The sequence below is a fragment of the Carassius gibelio genome, chromosome B17, assembly GCF_023724105.1.
Source record: "Carassius gibelio isolate Cgi1373 ecotype wild population from Czech Republic chromosome B17, carGib1.2-hapl.c, whole genome shotgun sequence".
Classification (NCBI taxonomy): domain Eukaryota; kingdom Metazoa; phylum Chordata; class Actinopteri; order Cypriniformes; family Cyprinidae; genus Carassius; species Carassius gibelio.
In genome coordinates, this window is record NC_068412.1 from 20,040,590 (window position 1) to 20,059,401 (window position 18,812).

At 35.6% G+C, this 18,812-nt stretch overlaps 1 protein-coding gene across 7 annotated transcripts in view; it reads left to right on the forward strand.

Annotated features, from left to right (window-relative positions):
- The first annotated feature begins 3,076 nt into the window (after positions 1-3,076).
- ank3a (ankyrin 3a) overlaps positions 3,077-18,812 on the forward strand; it is an 80,087-nt gene continuing 64,351 nt past the window's right edge. For 2 of the 7 annotated variants that reach the window (XM_052580242.1, XM_052580246.1), the window contains exon 1: positions 3,078-3,634. In XM_052580242.1, coding sequence (XP_052436202.1) covers positions 3,518-3,634 — 117 coding nt within the window. In that variant the 5' untranslated portion in view covers positions 3,078-3,517. Of the gene's footprint in view, positions 3,635-18,812 lie in introns of all 7 variants that reach the window. The other 5 variants (XM_052580243.1, XM_052580247.1, XM_052580244.1 and 2 more) reach the window with 3 other exon arrangements.

Below are 18,812 nucleotides of genomic sequence, written 5' to 3' on the forward strand. Positions count from 1 at the left end.
ACTTTACTGTTGTAATGACTACTCAAAAATCATCTTTCTTTGCCATCACAGAAATAATTAACATTTTAAAATACATTCAAGTAGAAAACAGTTAGACTATTTTAAATTGTAATAATACTTCACATAATATTGGGGTTGTGAACATAAGTGACTTCTTTCAAAAACACTGAAAAATCTTGCTGAACCTAACTTGGATATAGTGTATGTTGTATATATAATCAGAATACACATCTGTGTATGAATGGCCATCAGTGGAGAAAGTTTCTTACCCTTGATTTCAAAACACAACATGCACCTCATTCCTCTTCATAATCTGACAATATGATACTAAAGAAGGTTTCATGGGAGTTTCATTACAGTATGTTTGCACTGTCATTAATCAGCACTTCCACACATATATTAAAAATTGATTTCAATATTTGGTGGAAATTGTTTTTTTAGACAGCTACTCTTTTGTCTGGTCTGATGGGTTTGGTTCGGTTATGTGATCTGACTACTCTCTGGTCAGTTTGAATTGATGGTTGGACTGGTCACTGTTGGTGGAGATGGAGGGTGTGTTTCTGCGTGTGCATGAATGGAGAGGTCACTGGGTGCAACAACTCAGCACAGATGCATCGTGGGTAATTCCCCAAGGTGTGATGTGGTGGAAAATGGTCTCTTTGGTGATACAGGTGAGCTGGGAATGTGCACGCTGTCTTGAGGGAGGAAGGAAACCATGACTACATTAACACAAGCTCTCTCCTAGTGTGCCAATGAATTATGAATCAGCTTTTCAGAAATCATCTGGACTCTGATCTGCTGTGATCAGTACAGCATCTGTACAACCAATCATTTGGTAATTCTCATCATTTTTTTGATGAATGGTTGGGTGGGATTTTGAAGAGTAGGGGTAAAAAAGGTTGCTGGGTTTGTACAGTATGTATGTGTTTTTAAAGTACTGCTTTTGCTTTTATAGAGTGTTCCTAGACAGAGTTAGTATATGTGTTTGGCTGTTTGCCCATTCTGATGGGTTAATGGACCCCTTTGAGCTGTATTTGTGGCAGTAACAGTGGATCCAGAGCACAACAGAGCAAAACAGACCACTCTCTCAGTGAGACAAACAGTTTGTTTGTACACCAAGCGTTTTCATCTGATACTTTTTTCCCAAAATATACTTGGATCCAAATTAGTACAAATCACAAAATTAAGATGATCATCACAAAAATATTATAAATAAAATACTATTTCCCCCCCAATAAATACCACTATTAATTAATAGAAAGTTTTATATAAGATTTATCTAGGTTTTATAAATAAAATCATATAGTAAATCTGTAATATTATTAATGTGCATTGACTTTTAATTTATTTGTGTGCAGGCATCATGTTCTTTTGTGATTTTATTTAAAAATAATAAATGCAACTCCCCAATGTCATTTATTAATAAAAAATTATTTTGTGTTTTATTGAGATATATTATTATTTGTGTGGAGACCATCATAATTTTTTGGTGAAATATCTTTGTAAAACTGCTGTAAATAATAGCCACTTTCCTTTCATAGAAACCAATTGTTTCTATTAAATAGAAAGTAATTTATTCTTGAATCTTAATAAAGATCTAATACAAACCTGATTCCAAAAAAGTTGGGACACTGTACAAATTGTGAATAAAAACAGAATGCAATGATGTGGAAGTTTCAAATTTCAATACTTTATTCAGAATACAACATAGATGACATATCAATTTTTTTAACCGAGAAAATTTATAATTTTAAAGGAAAAATAAGTTGATTTCAAATTTCATGGCATCAACACTTCTCAAAAAAGTTGGGACAAGACCATGCTTACCACTGTGTGGCATGCCCTCTTCTTTTTATAACAGTCTGCAAACGTCTGGGGACTGAGGAGAGAAGTTGCTCAAGTTTAGGAATAGCAATGTTGACCCATTCTTATCTAATACAGGCTTCTAGTTGCTCAACTGTCTTAGGCCTTCTTTGTCGCATCTTCCTCTTTATCATACGCCAAATGTTTTCTATGGGTGAAAGATCTGGACTGCAGGCTGTCCATTTCAGTACGCAGATCCATCTTCTACACAGCCATGATGTTGTAATTGATGCAGTATGTGGTCTGGCATTGTCATGTTGGAAAATGCAAGGTCTTCCCTGAACATCTGGATGGGAGCATATGTTGTTCTAGAATTTGGATATACATTTCAGCATCGATGGTGCCTTTCCAGATGTGTAAGCTGCCCATGCCACACGCACTCATGCAACCCCATACCATCAGAGATGCAGGCTTCTGAAATTAGCACTGATAACAACTGTCCCTTATATGTACATTTAACTTTTACGATCTCTTATTGCTCCCTGTCCCAAATAATAAATAAATAATACAATAATTTACAAGTTTTTTTTCTCCTTTTTTTTTCTTTTTTTTTTTTGCAATTTATATCTTAAATGAAATGGAATGGATTGCTTTTTTGTAAATTTGTTCATTTTCTGTATTTGCCGAGAACCGTTCTGCACTCAGGTGGCTGATATGCAGGAGAAACCAACATGGCTGCCATCACTCCATACTCGATAATGTCACTGACATCAGAGAGGAGCTGAGAGCTGTTGCGTGTGTGAACCACAATCATTTTTCTTTCCTGTTCAGTCATCTCTCATGTTTTCCAATGGGAAACACGTTGGGCTTTATGGCCACATTGATTTTTGGTGTCCTTAAACATGAATTCACCCCAAATCCCCCAAAACATGATCTAAATATAATGATACATTAAAAAGTGTGTTCATATCTAAGTTTGTATGCCTTAAAATATGCATAAATATACCACCTCCTCTATTTAGAGTGGGTCAGCTGGTAACATAATGGGATTGGAGTAGTAACGGTACCCTCCCTCACATCAAATTATGTGTGTGTGTGTGTGTGTGTTTGTGTGAACGAGAGATCGCACATGCATGAGCTAAACTGTGCGACACCCCTCCCCTACAACCACCATCCACACACACATGGTGCTAGTGGGGGGTTACATATATGCGCATATATTCACACTCACACACACACACACTGATGTTGGTTGTCGCGACACGTACACGGTTCAGGTAGGACCGTATGGGGACGGCAGAGGAGAGAACGTGGTTTCCGTAGTAACCACCCCAGCTGCCCTCCTCCACCCCGCTCCCTCTTTCTTTCTCTCCTTCAGTCGTTCACTCGTGCCTGGTGAAGATGGTGTCACCATCTATCTCTCTTCCTTTCTCCCATCCTCTTGCTCTGTATCTTCTTCTCTCTGGATATGGTTCCTTGAGCAGCCAATGACAAAGGCTGGAGGAGAGCAAACGGAGTAGTCGATTCTTTTTTTCTTTTTTCTTTTCTGGACGGAATCCCTCTCTTCCACTCTTTCTGGTGGAATTTTTTGGAATCTTTTAAGGAATTGGAATTCTTGTTGCATATTCTGGACGTTTGTATTCTGAGTGTGTTTGTGTGAGTGTGAGTGTGTGTGTGTGTATGGTTGCTGTGGGGACGTGCCTGATGCTTGATAATGGCTCATGCGGCGTCTCAGATTAAGAAGAATAAAGATGTGGATGTTAACGCACTGGAGGATGAAAAGGAAAGGAAAAGGAAGAGCAGGAAACCCTCAAAGGATCAAAAGAAAAAGGTACATGTGCACACATACATGTCATTAGAGGGAGAGTGATCTTCGTGGGCTTTGTGGGACGGCAACATCTCGTCTGTTACTGCTATTGAGTTCAGTGTGTGTGTGTGTGTGTGTGTGTGTGTGTGGTAAATCTGTGCTGCAGTGCCAAGGTTACACTTTACATTTACCGCTCGGCATCCTTCTCACATTATAACACACTTATGTTCCATAAACAACCAGCCATGGTATGTGTCTGTGTGTCTGTTGTTCTGTATTCAGGTTAAAAATGAGAGCATCCCACTGCAGCATGTTCTGAGAGATTTTACTGTCTTCTGAAACGTGTGCGCGCGCGCGTAGACACTTGTGTATTATACATCTCATACTGATTTATTGATGTTTGTTCTGTACAGAGTGATGGAATGAAGCATGCGGATGTTAGCTGTGCTAACTGTCTACCATTTCACACCATATAGACACACATACACAAAGCCTATATCCACCACACCCAGACAGATCTTCTTCAGCGTTACCTCTGCGGTTCCTGTTTGTTCTTATGTTGCTGCTGTGATATTTTAAACCGGAGTGTGTTATGTGATGTGGTTTAAGACGTGAAGGATCCCTGTGGAAGTGATGGCTGGCTGCCTCCTGCCTCTCATTACATGTGTCTTACCTGTGATCAACACACTGAGCTATTGTCATGTCTGTTGACCTTTACTGTTTATGGCGAGTGTGTGTTTTGTGACCTATTATTTTATCTGTTTCTTTTCTGTCAGTTTTCTTTTATGTTATTTTTTATTTTATTTAGGGTTGTTCTTTAATGTTTATTAATTTATTTGTTCTTTTCTTTCAGTCTTATTATATTAATACTTTGGAAAAACTTTTATGCCAATCAAATGCTTTGAATCCAAAATGATTTTATGGATATGTATGGATTACAGTACAGAATGGTTGAGGAATTTTAACATGTTTTTCTTGAAATAAGAATATAAGAGGACAAAGTGAGATGAATGAAATTATGAGAGAAAACAGAGGACAGGGTATCTTTATACCTCTGAATGACAAACAGAGAGACATCATAAAGATGGAGGTTAATCTGTTCTGCATTCTTGTATGGAGGAGGTAATTGCCTTGGCATTGTGGGACAGAGACACACATGTGCTTTCACACACACACACACACACACACCAGCACATCACATGCATCTAATAGGATAGCAATTAGGAAGTCTCATTTGCCAAAGACAGGGTTTGCTTTATGTAGGGTTCTGAGTTGGTAATTTTGTCTGGGTTTCCCATCAGAGTATCCCAGTACTTCTACTATAAAGCATTCTCTTGTAATACCGTGCCTTTTTGGACATGTATCATGGTTATACCCAAAACTGGAAATCAGTTGTAATAGTTGAAGAACTGACTGTTGAAATTCCCATTGATCAAGCTTTAACTTTAATATTCAGGAATACTTGTCCATTGTGATGTCTATGGTGGATGTAACCCGGTTTTAATACCATGGTAGATAAATGTGGTATAATTTATTTCAGTGGTATATATTAAAATGTTCCACCTTTTTCCTAATACAATAAGATTCAGTGTTTGGGTCCTGTGAATTTTCTTGGTTTAATTTGATCTACAGATCTCATGGTTTTAAAGCTGTGTCACACGATGCAAATTTCTGCATCCCAGGTTACGCTGAGGGTTGCTGTGGGAACAGGGAACCATCTGTTGTTATTTGGGAGTCAGGCCGTCTGAGTGTCACTGTCCTGATCTCAGATCAGTCCCCTGGGTGTTGTTGTGGTTAAATGAAAGGCCTCATCTTTTGGGGCCAATGTAGGTGTCCGTTTCATGAGGAGCTTTAACAACTAATCTGAGTGTTTGTACATTCACTGATTATTCAGGTGTGTTTTGAGTAATTGTATTAAAAATACAATCTGTTACACTTAAGAGACAGAGATAGGAAAATAAAATAATCACTGAATTATGAAGCTGTGTCATTGTGGGCTGGGGCCTTCATTCTCCTCTTTCACAGCTGGTATAAAGTCTAGATATTTTATTACACAAATGCAAAGAAGAGAGTAAAAGAACAGAGAGAGGTACAGCTGATTGCATTGGCAGAGGTCATGTGAAGGTTATCTGGCTTCACGTTTGTGCCCCAGGACAGTGTACAGAGCATAGATGAGTGAAGCTGCTGGATCCTCCAGGACATTTGAATCAACTTACTGACCACTTGTTCATATTCTCAGTTGTCTTTGAGCAGATGAGAAAAATCCAGAGGTCATGGATCCCATTTGGATACTAGGAAAGGTTATTTAACCTCTCAAATGTCACCCTGTCCCGTATACGGGACGCCTACGTTGACTATACTATATTACAATCAAATTTAATCTAATCTTGACAAACTATATATCGTTGGAAAGGTCTAAGACTCCCAAATATATATTATACCAATATTGTTTGTTAAAAATTATGTAGGAAAAGTAATAGATTAATTTATGACAAGAGTGCACCCTCAGAAATCTACATTACAAAAGGAGTTTTGACCTTTGTTTAAAAAAAGACTTAGGTTTGTATCATGCACATTCAAGTCTATCTTCAAAAACGTGAATCACAGTTAACAGGTTAATACCTTAAGAAAATCTAGAAAGTATAATATTATATATATATATATATATTTTTCTATTTTTTTATTTTTTTTTAACTGGTTTTTATGATACCTCAAGCAGACTGGGCTTTCTAATGGTGCATAACTATAATTTTACAGTGTTTGTGTACTGGGCAGTGAGAGGTCAGAGAGTTAAATGCTTTTTTGGGGTTTGTCCCTGGTGAGCACTCATGCACCATCATGGAGCCGCTGCAGCAGAATCCACAGTCGCACATGCACATATGAGATGAATGAGCCTCGCTCCACACCATTAATGAGAGAAGCCGTGTAATACTGTCTCTCTCTATTGCTCACATGCACAAACATGAAGAAGGAATGATGTGGGGGAGGGGAAGGGGGTGATGGAGAGACACATTGAGGGGGAGATGAAGAGGGTGATTTTGTTGGAGAGGTGGAGAAGGGCCCATTATCCATCTATTCAGATGCTTTGTTCTATATGTAATCATCAGTTATAGGATTGATCATCTCAGTCTTGCTTTGTAATCATATTTGTTTGCCTGGAAAAGCAAGTTTGTGTTCTGCATCTGTGGCAGTTGCAAGATTGTTTTCCATTCATTCAAAGCAGAAGCACATCAGTAAGTAACTGCATTTGTGATTGTAATTGAGTAATGAATGATTCCAGGACTTTTGTCTATTATTCAGTGATACATGAGCAGCAGATGTTTAAGGTGTCCATGGTAGGAGAGAACAGGTGTAAACAAGTGTATTTATGGTAATAATTGTCTCTCTCTCTCTCTCTCTCTCTCTCTCTCTGTGTGTGTGTGTGTGTGTGGATCAGGTTTTGCTTACATCCTGGGTACTGAATATCTCCACAAGCATAGTAAAATCTGAAGTCCCAGTGAAGAAAATGGCCTTTATGCAACTATAACACTTTATGAAAATATAATACAATATATTAAATAATACATTTTCATAGAGGGGAAACTAGTTATATTTTTAGCACACTGCATGAACCATGTATGGCTATATATTGAAACATAAAAATACGCATAACAATATTTATACAAAAAGTCTGTCTGTATTAAAACACTTAATGGTTTTATTCACTTTCTTTGTGTAAAGGTGCATTGAGATTTGAAACTTATACCTCTTTAAAGCTGTAAACAAATATCTTTTACATTTTTAGCATTTGGCATTTCTTTGAGTGTGTTTGCGGTATCGGTTGACAGTTGAAGGTTGATACATGCTTGAGGCTCCATCTAGAGCTTCAGTTCCCTGCTGAGAACACTGTGTCTGAGGACTGATCACACACTCACACTACCATACCTCCTCACCTACAGCCATATTTCCACAAGAGACAAATGTAGAGTAAGAATCAGTACACTGTAAGGCAGAAGACCGATCACACACTAAAACACACCCATACCTCCTCAGTTGAAGCTGTATTTCCACAAGAGTTAAGCATAAAATAAGAATGAAAATGAGAATGGCATGGTGTTGATGTTGTATTATTGAATCATACACCCACTCAGGGTCACAGAATCACTGCTACTGTAATAGCAGGCAGTAAACATGCTTCTATTTGCATGTACAGTACATAATGAGTGAGGAGTGTGTGCAATCTTGATTGTGAATGTCTGTGATTGTTTGGTCTTTTGTTATGTCCGATTTGCAAACAAATCATTCTTTTTTTAAGATTCAGACAGCTGAACTGATTCCTAAAGCATGTGCCAGTTTTATTAAAACTGGGTTACATTTTGAAATCATAATTGTAATTTGATTCACACTACAGTTAATACTTTAAGTTACTTATTTTTGACTTTTATTAAGCAAAAACACATTTATCGACGGTGTCCATTAAAACTTTTACATTGTTAAAGAAGATTTTAATTCAATATAAAAGCTGTTCATTTGAACTTTCAATTCATCAAAGAGACCCGAATTATTAGAATTATTTCTAAAATACCATGTGACACTGAAGACTGGAGTAATGGCTGCTGACAATTCAGTTTTGCCATCAAAGGAATAAATTACACTTTAACATAAAAAAATGAATAATCATTAATCACAAACTTTAAATTATAATAATATTACACAATATTGTCAATATTTTTGATCACATTAATGGTAGCCTTTTGAATGTTATTATGATTTTATTTAAACTGTGCTTAAAAAGTATTCAAATAATGTACACACAAGACAAGACTTCAGTCATATCAGTAGTCTAGAATAAGTTATTTTGTTACATGCGTTCTTTCTTTCTTTTAGAAGCTGTTTGCAAGTGTGTGTGTGTGTGTGCGTGTGTGTGTGTGTGCATGAGTCATGTGATCAGAAATGAGGTCGCCCTTCTCACAGTATATTATTGCTTCTACTTAGTCAGCAACACCATGAAAGTCTCCCTGTGTGTGTCTGAATAGTCCATGACTCCACTTGTTTGTAAATGAGTTCACTGCTAACCTTGGGTTCATAAGTTTCTTATGCACACCGAGGCTGCATTTATTGGATCAAAAATACAGTAAAAATGGTAATTTCATGAAATATTACTATTTAAAATGACTTTATTTTAATATATTTTAAAATGTAATTTATTCCTGTTCAGCAGTCATTACTTTAGTCTTCAATGTCACATGATCCTAATATGCACTGTAAAACCGAACAGTGAAATTAATCAAATGAAATTAGTTAATTGCACTCAAATAATAACGAAAGTTCATTGGACTTAATTTAAATAAGTTTTGTTAACTCAAAAATTTGTTGTAGTGAGGTGAACTTAAAATGATTGTGTTTTCTAGTTCCCAGCATGCTTTGCATCAGAAAACAAGGAAAATAAATTTAGAAATTAAGTGTTATTTTGTGTGTTTTTACACAAGATTAACATAGACGGACATAAGTTAATACATAAATGTTGTGTTATATTAGATTTTACAAAGGTTTATGTTATGTTGGATTTGTAGTGTTACCGTTGTGGTGAATAGTAGAGCCTGTGGTTAAACTGAGGATGGACAGCAAAGCCTAATTTTGAGTGTATTTCCCACATTATAGGAGTTGAAAAATAGATAAAATTATGAGTGAATTACTCCCTAATTATAAGTTCAGAAATATAATTATTTAAGATAACTCTGAGATAATTTAAGGCAACTGGAATTAAATTTTTTAAGTTTATGTAAACTTAAAACATTTAAAAACATCATGTTTTTGTGTAATCTGTTACAAAATATTTTTTGAGTTCTGTGAACTTATCAGGGTTTACAGTGTGCTGATCTGATGCTCAAGAAACATTGCTTATCATTGTTGAAAACAGTTGCTGCTATATTCTTTGATAAATACAAAGCTTAAAAGAAAAGAAAAAATCCCACTGACCCAAACCATTAGAGTTTTAGAATTGGCCTTAATCTTTTTATGAGAACTATTAGATTGCTCTATAGTCTTATTATGAACAGTTTATAATTTATGAGTCTTTTTTATCATTCAGGACTGTAGTGAAGCTCTGTTATCAGAAATCTGTTGATCACATAACAACAGAGTGTTTCTATTTCTCTCGCTCTCTCTGTTTGTTTTATTATGCTCGTTCTTTCTGCACTGTAATTCTTTTTAGATCACATTTACTATACTTCTGTCCTGTAAATGCCAGTCAAAGATACTCCATCTGATAATGGTCTGTTACCCAGCAGCTCTCTATTGATCTTGTTCAGAGTGTTGTTGAATCTCTGGTACATTCTCAGCGCAGCAGCCAGACTCTCTGCCCTAATAAAACTCTTTTACTGTAAACTCAACGGAGGTGTGTGTATTTGTGTGTGTAGCTTTGAAAGGCTGCAATATAATATCTGTTTACATTTTTTTGGTGTGCTGGCAGGTGATATTACTTGGAATGACAATGTTGTATAATAGGTTCTGGTTAGATTTGAATTTAAACAGTTTAATTGTTTTTATGAATATAAATAATTATATTATATTATGTTATATTATATGTATAATCTGCATCATTTCTTGCAGTACTTTTGATTCGTCCCTCAGTTCTCTTACACATAAGAAAAACAAGTTGTGTTACAGATCAGCCGATAGCTTAAAGTGGATGAGTGATGCAATATCTGGTTTCGTGGTCTACAAACAGCATGTGTGTACATTTGAGATATTTTGAGGTGTGTATAATGTGTGTGTGTTTGGGGGGTGTTTGAGGGCGCAGGGGGGAGTTATACAGGCAGATGGCCTTTCCCTCCTCTCTCATCTGCTGCAGTCTGAGTGCCAGATAATATCTCACACACTCATTTAAACAGAAGAGCATGTGACAGTCATTCATTGAGCATGTGCACTGATTTGATCCTGTTTTCTGCATTAGAATTAGTTACAAACCAAGCTTATCTTTAAGTACAAGGCATGAGACAGTCTATGAACTGTACCTCTAGGTTTTTAGGGATTTTCGTCATAGTGTTTAGGTAAATCTTGGCACACAAACATATTCTGACTCTCACAATGCTTTTGTACTGGTTTTATCTTTTTTTTTTAGTTCAGTTTTTTACCATTTTTACCCAATCTGCCCCAACCACAAAAAATTTTAGATTTATGTATTTATGTACAGCATGTACTATCGTACAAAAAATACCATCGTTTACATGTTTTATAATAAGTCTCTCATGCTCACCAAGTATGAGAGAAATATCACACAATTAAATTTTTTTTTTCTGTTTTAATTGTATTATGCAGCTAATGCTGCTAATATGCTGATTTATTGCTTAAGAAACCTATCAATATTTTTTGATGAAAAGAAAAAATGTATTTAATATATTATGTTATTTGCATTATCAATTAAATGTTTACTTGCTGAATGGAGAGCATATTAATTTCTTTAAAAAACAACAACAACAACAATCTTTCTGATCCCAAAACTGCAAAGATTATTAAACAATGAAAAAAAAAAAACTTAAAAGAATCAGTGAGCAGCCACCTACAGCTAAATCATCCAGCACCTAATCATTTCTTATGTTTGTTTGTATATGCAGTACTCCCTGAGGAACGGCTCTTATTTAAAATCAATATTACAGTAAGCATTAAATCATGAATCATTGTACAGAAACATTGTACAGCATTCATAAATCTATTGAATGCTGTACAATGTTTCTGGACTTTTTTTTCAGAACCTTTGGACGGTTGTGGTATTCTCTCTCAGCAGACTTGATTCATACAGGACAGTGATTAACTTGCACATGATACAGAAATGTTACTCTTTCACTCAATCCTTCTCATTTACCTCCTGGATCTCCTACCGTCTCACTAATTCACAAATGATTAAACACACCCTTATTACAGTATGGCCATGTTCTTGTCATTATTTAGTTCCTGTATTACCTAAATTAATGCAGATTTACAGCACTTATACAGTATTTGATACTTTAAGATACTTGTAAGCCTGAAGAGCTCTTTTACCTCCTTTCACTTGTAAATTCTGAGTGAAATTATAATCCGGTAATCTAGATAATCTGAGTCCCACAGCTGGATGAAGATTGTGTTGAAAATGCCAATCTTTATGTATTTTTAAGGAATCATCTGTATACTATACCATTAAACCAATTATGTTGAATTAATATAAATAATTATAATTAGTGTGTTATTAATTATATGGCAGTTGCATGTTCCTAGTCATGTTTTTGTTATGAATATCCATTGAGTTAGGAAAATATAGGCTATTGTAGACAATCTCCTAAACAAAAATCTTACAACATGTAAGATTTAAATATGTGCATGTGTACCGTCTGCACCTGGGTGATGAGGCCACACACACATTTCAGAAAATTTGTAAAAAAACTGTCAGATATGGTTTTATAGAGAATGGTGTGGGTCTGTAATGATAAATGCCTTGTAGAAGCATGATTTTGGGTCACACGCTGCTGTTCGGCCCCCAGAGACCACCAGACAGACACACACTCGCAAGTTCATGCATGCCAGCACACATTAACTGCTGCCCCTCAGAGAGAACATGAGAGAGTTTAAAGTGCTTCCAGCTGCCTGAACTCACATCAACTATTCACAACATCTTTTTTGAACTTTGATCGACTTATTAATTGACTGATCTGTTGATTGGCTGATTGTAGACTTGGTAAATCATTTAATTAATACTACTAATATTACTACTTCTAATGATAATAATAATTATTATTATTAGTTTAATTTATTATTATTTAATTCTTAATTATTATTTTCATTTCATTAATAATAATAATAACAATTCTTATCAATAATAATTATTATTATATAGTTATTATTGTTGTTATTATTTAAGATATTTTCCATAATTGATATTATTGATAGTAGTAATATGTATGTAATTTATGTTTGTGTGTGTGTGTGTATATATATATTAATTACATTACATTATATTTATACATATGCATTATAAACCGAAAGATTCATATTGTCAAAAACATAATTTTTTGTACAATTAATGTAGGCCTGTTACATTCTTATTTTTATTAGGCCTATTAATTTTATTATGATTATGAAGTAATTTGCCCCGCAGTAATTACCAAACAACGTGCTGCGAGGATAACAAAAGATTAGGCCATTTACTCCACAATTAATTTTTATTTTTAAAAAGGTATTTTAAAACAGATCTATTATAGCCTACAATGAATTATAGGCCTACAATTAAAATTATTAACACTGCAGTCATCAATAAAAATCAATGAAATAAAAAGCTTTTTATTTCATATTTCACATGAAATATGTTTCTTCAAAAAAAAAATTCACTTTGACATTTTGGAAATATTAAGGGAAAAAACTAAAACAGTTAGCTATATACTGTTATAGGCATATTTTGAAGTAGAGTTATTGCTCATAATATGACCAGTACCAAATATTAGGAAAGTAAATAGGGTCAGTTTTGACTTCATGTTTACTTTAGCATTTGATCATATCATATGTAACAAAAAAGAAGAGTACAGTATATGGATGTTTTTGTTGATCTGTTTCTATTAGGTCAACAGTAATATTGAATCTCTCCACTAGGGCCCAGTGTGAGTCTGAATATCAGGCATATTCTGATGATGTCATGATTTTGGAGGTTTCTTTGCAGTCACTCTGTGTGTGCAGCGCGGTTCATCTGATTTCCTCTTGTGTCTGTCAAAGACCTTACATGTTAGAAGACTGTGCCGACAGGCATTAAATTTCACATTTTTAGCAAACACAGTGAGCGTACACAACCACAACATCAATGCAAACAATGCAATCTTGAATACTGTATTTTGCTGCATCCAGAATTTGTGTTGGTATTTCGTCATGTAGGACCGGAGCTCATTTGTCCTTTTAGAATGTAAAACTTCCCTATTTCTGAAATCCTGGAAATCCTTCAGTACCCATGGGTTTAACGTAGGTGTAGCCCTTGTGAACACCCCTGTGTGTCTGACTCAATTTGAGAGAGAGAGAGAATGATGGCTCTCATACACTCTCCGTGATTGGCTGATGAGGTGGAGGTCATTGAAGGAAAACATCACCACGGTTACTGAACATCTTGAGCTCCTTCAGATCACATTCTCTCTCCCCTCCTCCTCTGTTGCCAAAGCAACACCACCATCCCAGAATGAGGAGACTTGTGATGCACCCCAAAGCATCATGGGATTCCTCTCTGTATAATCAAAGTGAGTGTGTGAATGCCTGTATGTTCAAGAGCATCTCTATATTTCTGCATCTATGTTTTAGAGAGCTTACCATGATATAGGATCGATAGCATACATAAATAATTTAGGAAAAATGTTTTGCAGATGTGATGTGTATTAGTGTCTAAATATGTTTGAATACGGGTTTAAAAAAGAAGCTCTTTGTTGAATCATACAAAGGTTGTCCAGATCATTTCACACACACACACACACACACACACACACACACACACACACACACACACACACACACACACACACACACACACACACATACTTATTTTTACTATAAAGATTTTTAAGCAAAAACTTTTTATTGTATATTATATTTTGAATGACACTATCATCGGATGGTACATTTTTAGGTTTTTGAAAGAAGTCTGTTGTTATTAACCTCTGCATTTATTTGATTAAATTAAAATTAATATTTTGAAATATTCATAAAATGTAAGTGTAATTTATTATAATTGTATATTATATTATCATATAATATTATATATTTTTATTACTCCAGTCTTTAACCTGTTAACTGTGATTCACGTTTTTGAAGATAGACTTGAATGTGCATGATACAAACCTAAATTTTTTTAATTCATGTCTGAAAACATTTTGTAACATGATTTTGATGTACCATTTACATGGTAATGCAATGTCTGATTTTAAAATGGGTTTTGAAGGATGAATTTTGAGATTTTATGTTTTCAAGTGATATATAACTTCTGATGATTTCTAAAATGTGATAGAGAAAAAGGCAACGAGGAAGTCTTTTTTTTAAACTAAGGTCAAAGCTCCTTTTGTAATGTAGATTTCTGAGGGTGCACTCTTGTCATAAATTCATCTATTACTTTTCCTACATAATTTCTAACCAAACATATTGGTAAAATATATATTTGGGAGTCTTAGACCTTTCCAACGATATATAGTTTGTCAAGATTAGATTAGATTTGATTGTAATATAGTATAGTCAACGTAAGCGTCCCGAATACGGGACGGGGTGACATTTAACAGGTTAATGTCACATGATCCTTCAGAAATTATTCTAATATGGTTATTTCGTGTTCAAGAAACTGTGTCTCATTATTATCAATAACTCACTTTTAATCAATTTTATGCATCCATGCTAAATAAAAGCAAAGTACGGTAGTATGTATTCCAATTAAAGAAATATTACTTTAATAATTTAATTATTAAAACTATTATTGTAATTTTAATTTCATTTTACTATTATTGTACTGTATATTAATTTTAAATGTTCTTTTTAAGTAATTTTCTTTGTGCATTTTTTTTATTATCATTAGAATTTTTTTTATGACATTGACCTTTATTAGAAATAAAAAGTTAGCATCTTTAAAATATATTTCTATATATTACTATAAGTCTCTTAATGCGAGCTTTAAAATGTATACTTCTAAACTCGCTGTTGAGAAGCAAAAGTTGAATAATTTTATAAATCTTTTATTGTAAAATCAAATTGTTAGTGGCAGTTAGCTCTCCATATGTTCACACAGTATGTGTCTGTCTGACACACAGCTCTAGGCCACTCCCCCTTTCCATAAACACATGGACGCAATACTGACGATACACAACGGAAAAGAAACAAACCCCCAACGATCAGAACAGTATATTCAAACAGACACAAAGATACACAGAGCAAGCACAGTATGTAAACAACACCGCCTGTCGCTGTATAACGGGTGACACACTTCATCCCTTTGTCAGAGCTACAGCTGGGGTGTGTTTTTAAGTGGTGCGGTGGCCCTAATACTGGGGGAAATGCCCCTAATCCTTTTTTGAGCTGCACCATGAACCCTGCATTCAACCTAATAAACCAACCCCCAGCAGTGCTAAACACACACACACACACACACTCTCTCTTTTTGTCCAAAAAGGGAGCAGATAAGCACTCAGACAATACAAACGCACACACACACACACACACACACACACAAGTTTGGAGGGAGGAGGAGACTGCAGAACAGAGGGAAAGGGAGTCCTATTAGCAAATGCATTGGATTCAGCTGCTATATTTGGACCCCCTTAACACCTCATATCACTATTCAAAAGGCCCCCACCCTCTGTGTTCAGTGTGTATGACAGAAAGAGAGAAAAGCTCATAAAAGCATGGCAGCGATGTAAATTATGCACTTTTTTCTCTGTTAAATGAAGATTGGAGCTGGTTCCCATTGAATAACAGAAAAGGTAGGGAGAATAGTCTGAGGAAAGAAAGAGATTGTTTTGGCGGAAGTTATAAAATGGCTGTGAACAGAGAAAGAAAACTGAAAAGCTGATGTAGTCTGACACAGATGGAGAAGTCAGGTTGTAAAAGGAGATAGACAAAAAGAATAGGTTGGATTCAAAGTGACTTTATGCTTACTGTAGTACCGGAGATAATCATATCCTTGTATCCGTACTCGCGCACACGTCAGGTGGAAGTGTGTCTTTGAGCATCCTGCTGCCTGGGCAGTTTTTCCACACGTCACATGACTGAATGGCACCTTGCTGGCCGCAGAGCTAGAGAAGTAAGTGATCGGGTTTCTGTGGGACTGCAGGAAAAATGGCGGTGGAAGAGGCTGCTGACTATTTTTCACCCGTAAGTACTTTACAAACATGACTGGGAATGGTTGGGAATGACTGGGAATGGTCTATGTTGTTTTAAATAGGCATTTTTGGAATGGTTGGGAAATTAAGGTTGTCGATTGAGGATGCTTGGGATCATGAGATTGTGAAATGCTCTTGCTGCTCATCTGCTTCAACCGAGATTTTGTCCTTCAAACCTTTTATTAACATATTTCTTGAATACACTGCTGGGTAACTTTAAACTCCTCTGCGGGCTAAATGGCACAAAGTCTGATCTGTTGCCTGTTGGTCTCTCTGGGCTCAGATTTCTAGATTTTGTTTGCAGAATCCTGCAGAGATAAAGATCCTCACAGATATCAGAGAACAACTGTTTATTTGAAGTGCGGCTCTATTGTCAAGGTTGAATCACATGCAAAATTAGATCTGCTTCATGTGCGCTGGTGTAATTACCACCATTTTGACATTCATGCTGGTCAGGCACTCCAACTCTACCTTTGCTCTAGTGCTTTTTTACTGACCTTGGTGTGTGTGTGTGTGTGTGTGTGTGTGTGAACACAAGCGCAGAGTGTCCTGGTGCTTAAAAGCTCTTTACCATGTTCACTACTAGACCACTTTATCTAATTTACCTAACAACGCTATATATATTCATAAGTGTGTGAATCTAACTCTTGAAGTTATTGTGACTACGGGGCTTCTATTTTATTGTGATGCTGAAACTGGAGAAACTTAGTCTTGGATTTGTGTTTATGGAGTGTTTATCTTTAATAATGGTTTAACTTACAGTAACTGCAATAATGGCTAGTTTTCAAATTTAAAGGTAAAGTGATCGATTATGGTAAATAATTTGACTTATTTTAATTTTAGAACAAAGGATATTAATCAGTTCCCAGTAGGTCTTAGGAATGTTATGTTGTAAAAATGGGTGAAGTAAGAATTAAAACAGACATGCTGAAAAGAAGGTATTTTAAAAATAGACAACCAAGCAGCTTCTTTTGTCGAAATTAATGACAGTCTGAACTGGCCAACTCCTATGCAAAAATAAACCACAAATGGTTCATTCTGACTGTAAATTGCTAAATGTTGTCTCTTCTGTTATTTTTAGGACTGTATCTGCATATAGAGGACAGGAATGTGCGTCTGTGTGTGTGTGTGTGTGTGTGTGTGTGTGTAGTCGCCTTGTCTGCAGCCACACTGACGGGTAGCTTTGTTTTTTTGCCGATCATGCAGTATTTGAGCTCACTGCTTATCTAGGACCTGAAGCGACACTGAGACAGAGAGGCAGAGACTAGAGTATTATTGGGTCAGCCGTTTAACTGCTCTAATTCTTTTATGAACAACAGCTGTACAGGCATTAACATTTTGTTTTCAGATGCAGTGTCACATCATTTTTATCAACTATGACCTTTTCTCTTCCCTTTCCTGATGTCTTTCTTTAAGTCCAGTATCTCTGATGTTTTAATAACAGCTGTACCCTAGAGAATGTCTTATGTAACTCCACTGGGTGTGTGTTTGTGTGTCCATAACTGTGTGTGTGGTTTAGCACAAAGTGTTTCCACTCTACTGTGCGTACTGTACATGCATAGTGCTCACAGAATTTCCCACACTGAAATATTGATGCGTACTATTTTAAAATAGTAAATTCTCCATGCTGAATTATACAGTGTGAGCGTTTATAAAGATTCAGAGCTGGACACTTGACACACAGGTTGTTAGCACTAGGGTTTTTCACACAACGAAAGATGAAGAAACTGTAGGGGGAAAAAAGGGCTGGTTAACTTTGGAAAGTGCATAGCATGATACAAACAATCGTTCTAAATACCTTAGTAATGTCCTGGCATTGTAGCAAAACCTGTGTTTAGCAAGTGCTCCACTGTGCATGTCATATATATATATATATATATATATATATATATATATAAACCTGTACATGTAAACAATAAAGGTTAACATTAATGGAAAGTAACCCTTAGCACCAGGTTTTCAAGGTGCAACTAAAACTACACAATGGCAATTCATGACCTGTGTGTGTGTGTGTGTGTGTCAATAATGACACTTCTTAGAGTTTGCACTCAGTCATACATTTGCCTAGTTTCTCACAACCTCCCACAGACACCACTATTATATCTTAGTGAGAAAAAGGTTTATCTTCTGTTGTTTCTGAAGCATGTAAGGTTTTTGTGTAATACTAAAGAGATACAGATGATAGTTGAAGATGATCTCTTCAGATGAAGCTAAACATTTGAAATCACAGAGTTTGAGTGAAGATTGTTGTGAACAGTGTTCAGGTATGGAGTTTTTTGGTGTTCTCTGGTACTTTTTTGTAGGTTTTAAGTGAATGTTTAGATGTTGTGGTGTGTGTGCATTGTGTCAGTGCTTTAAGA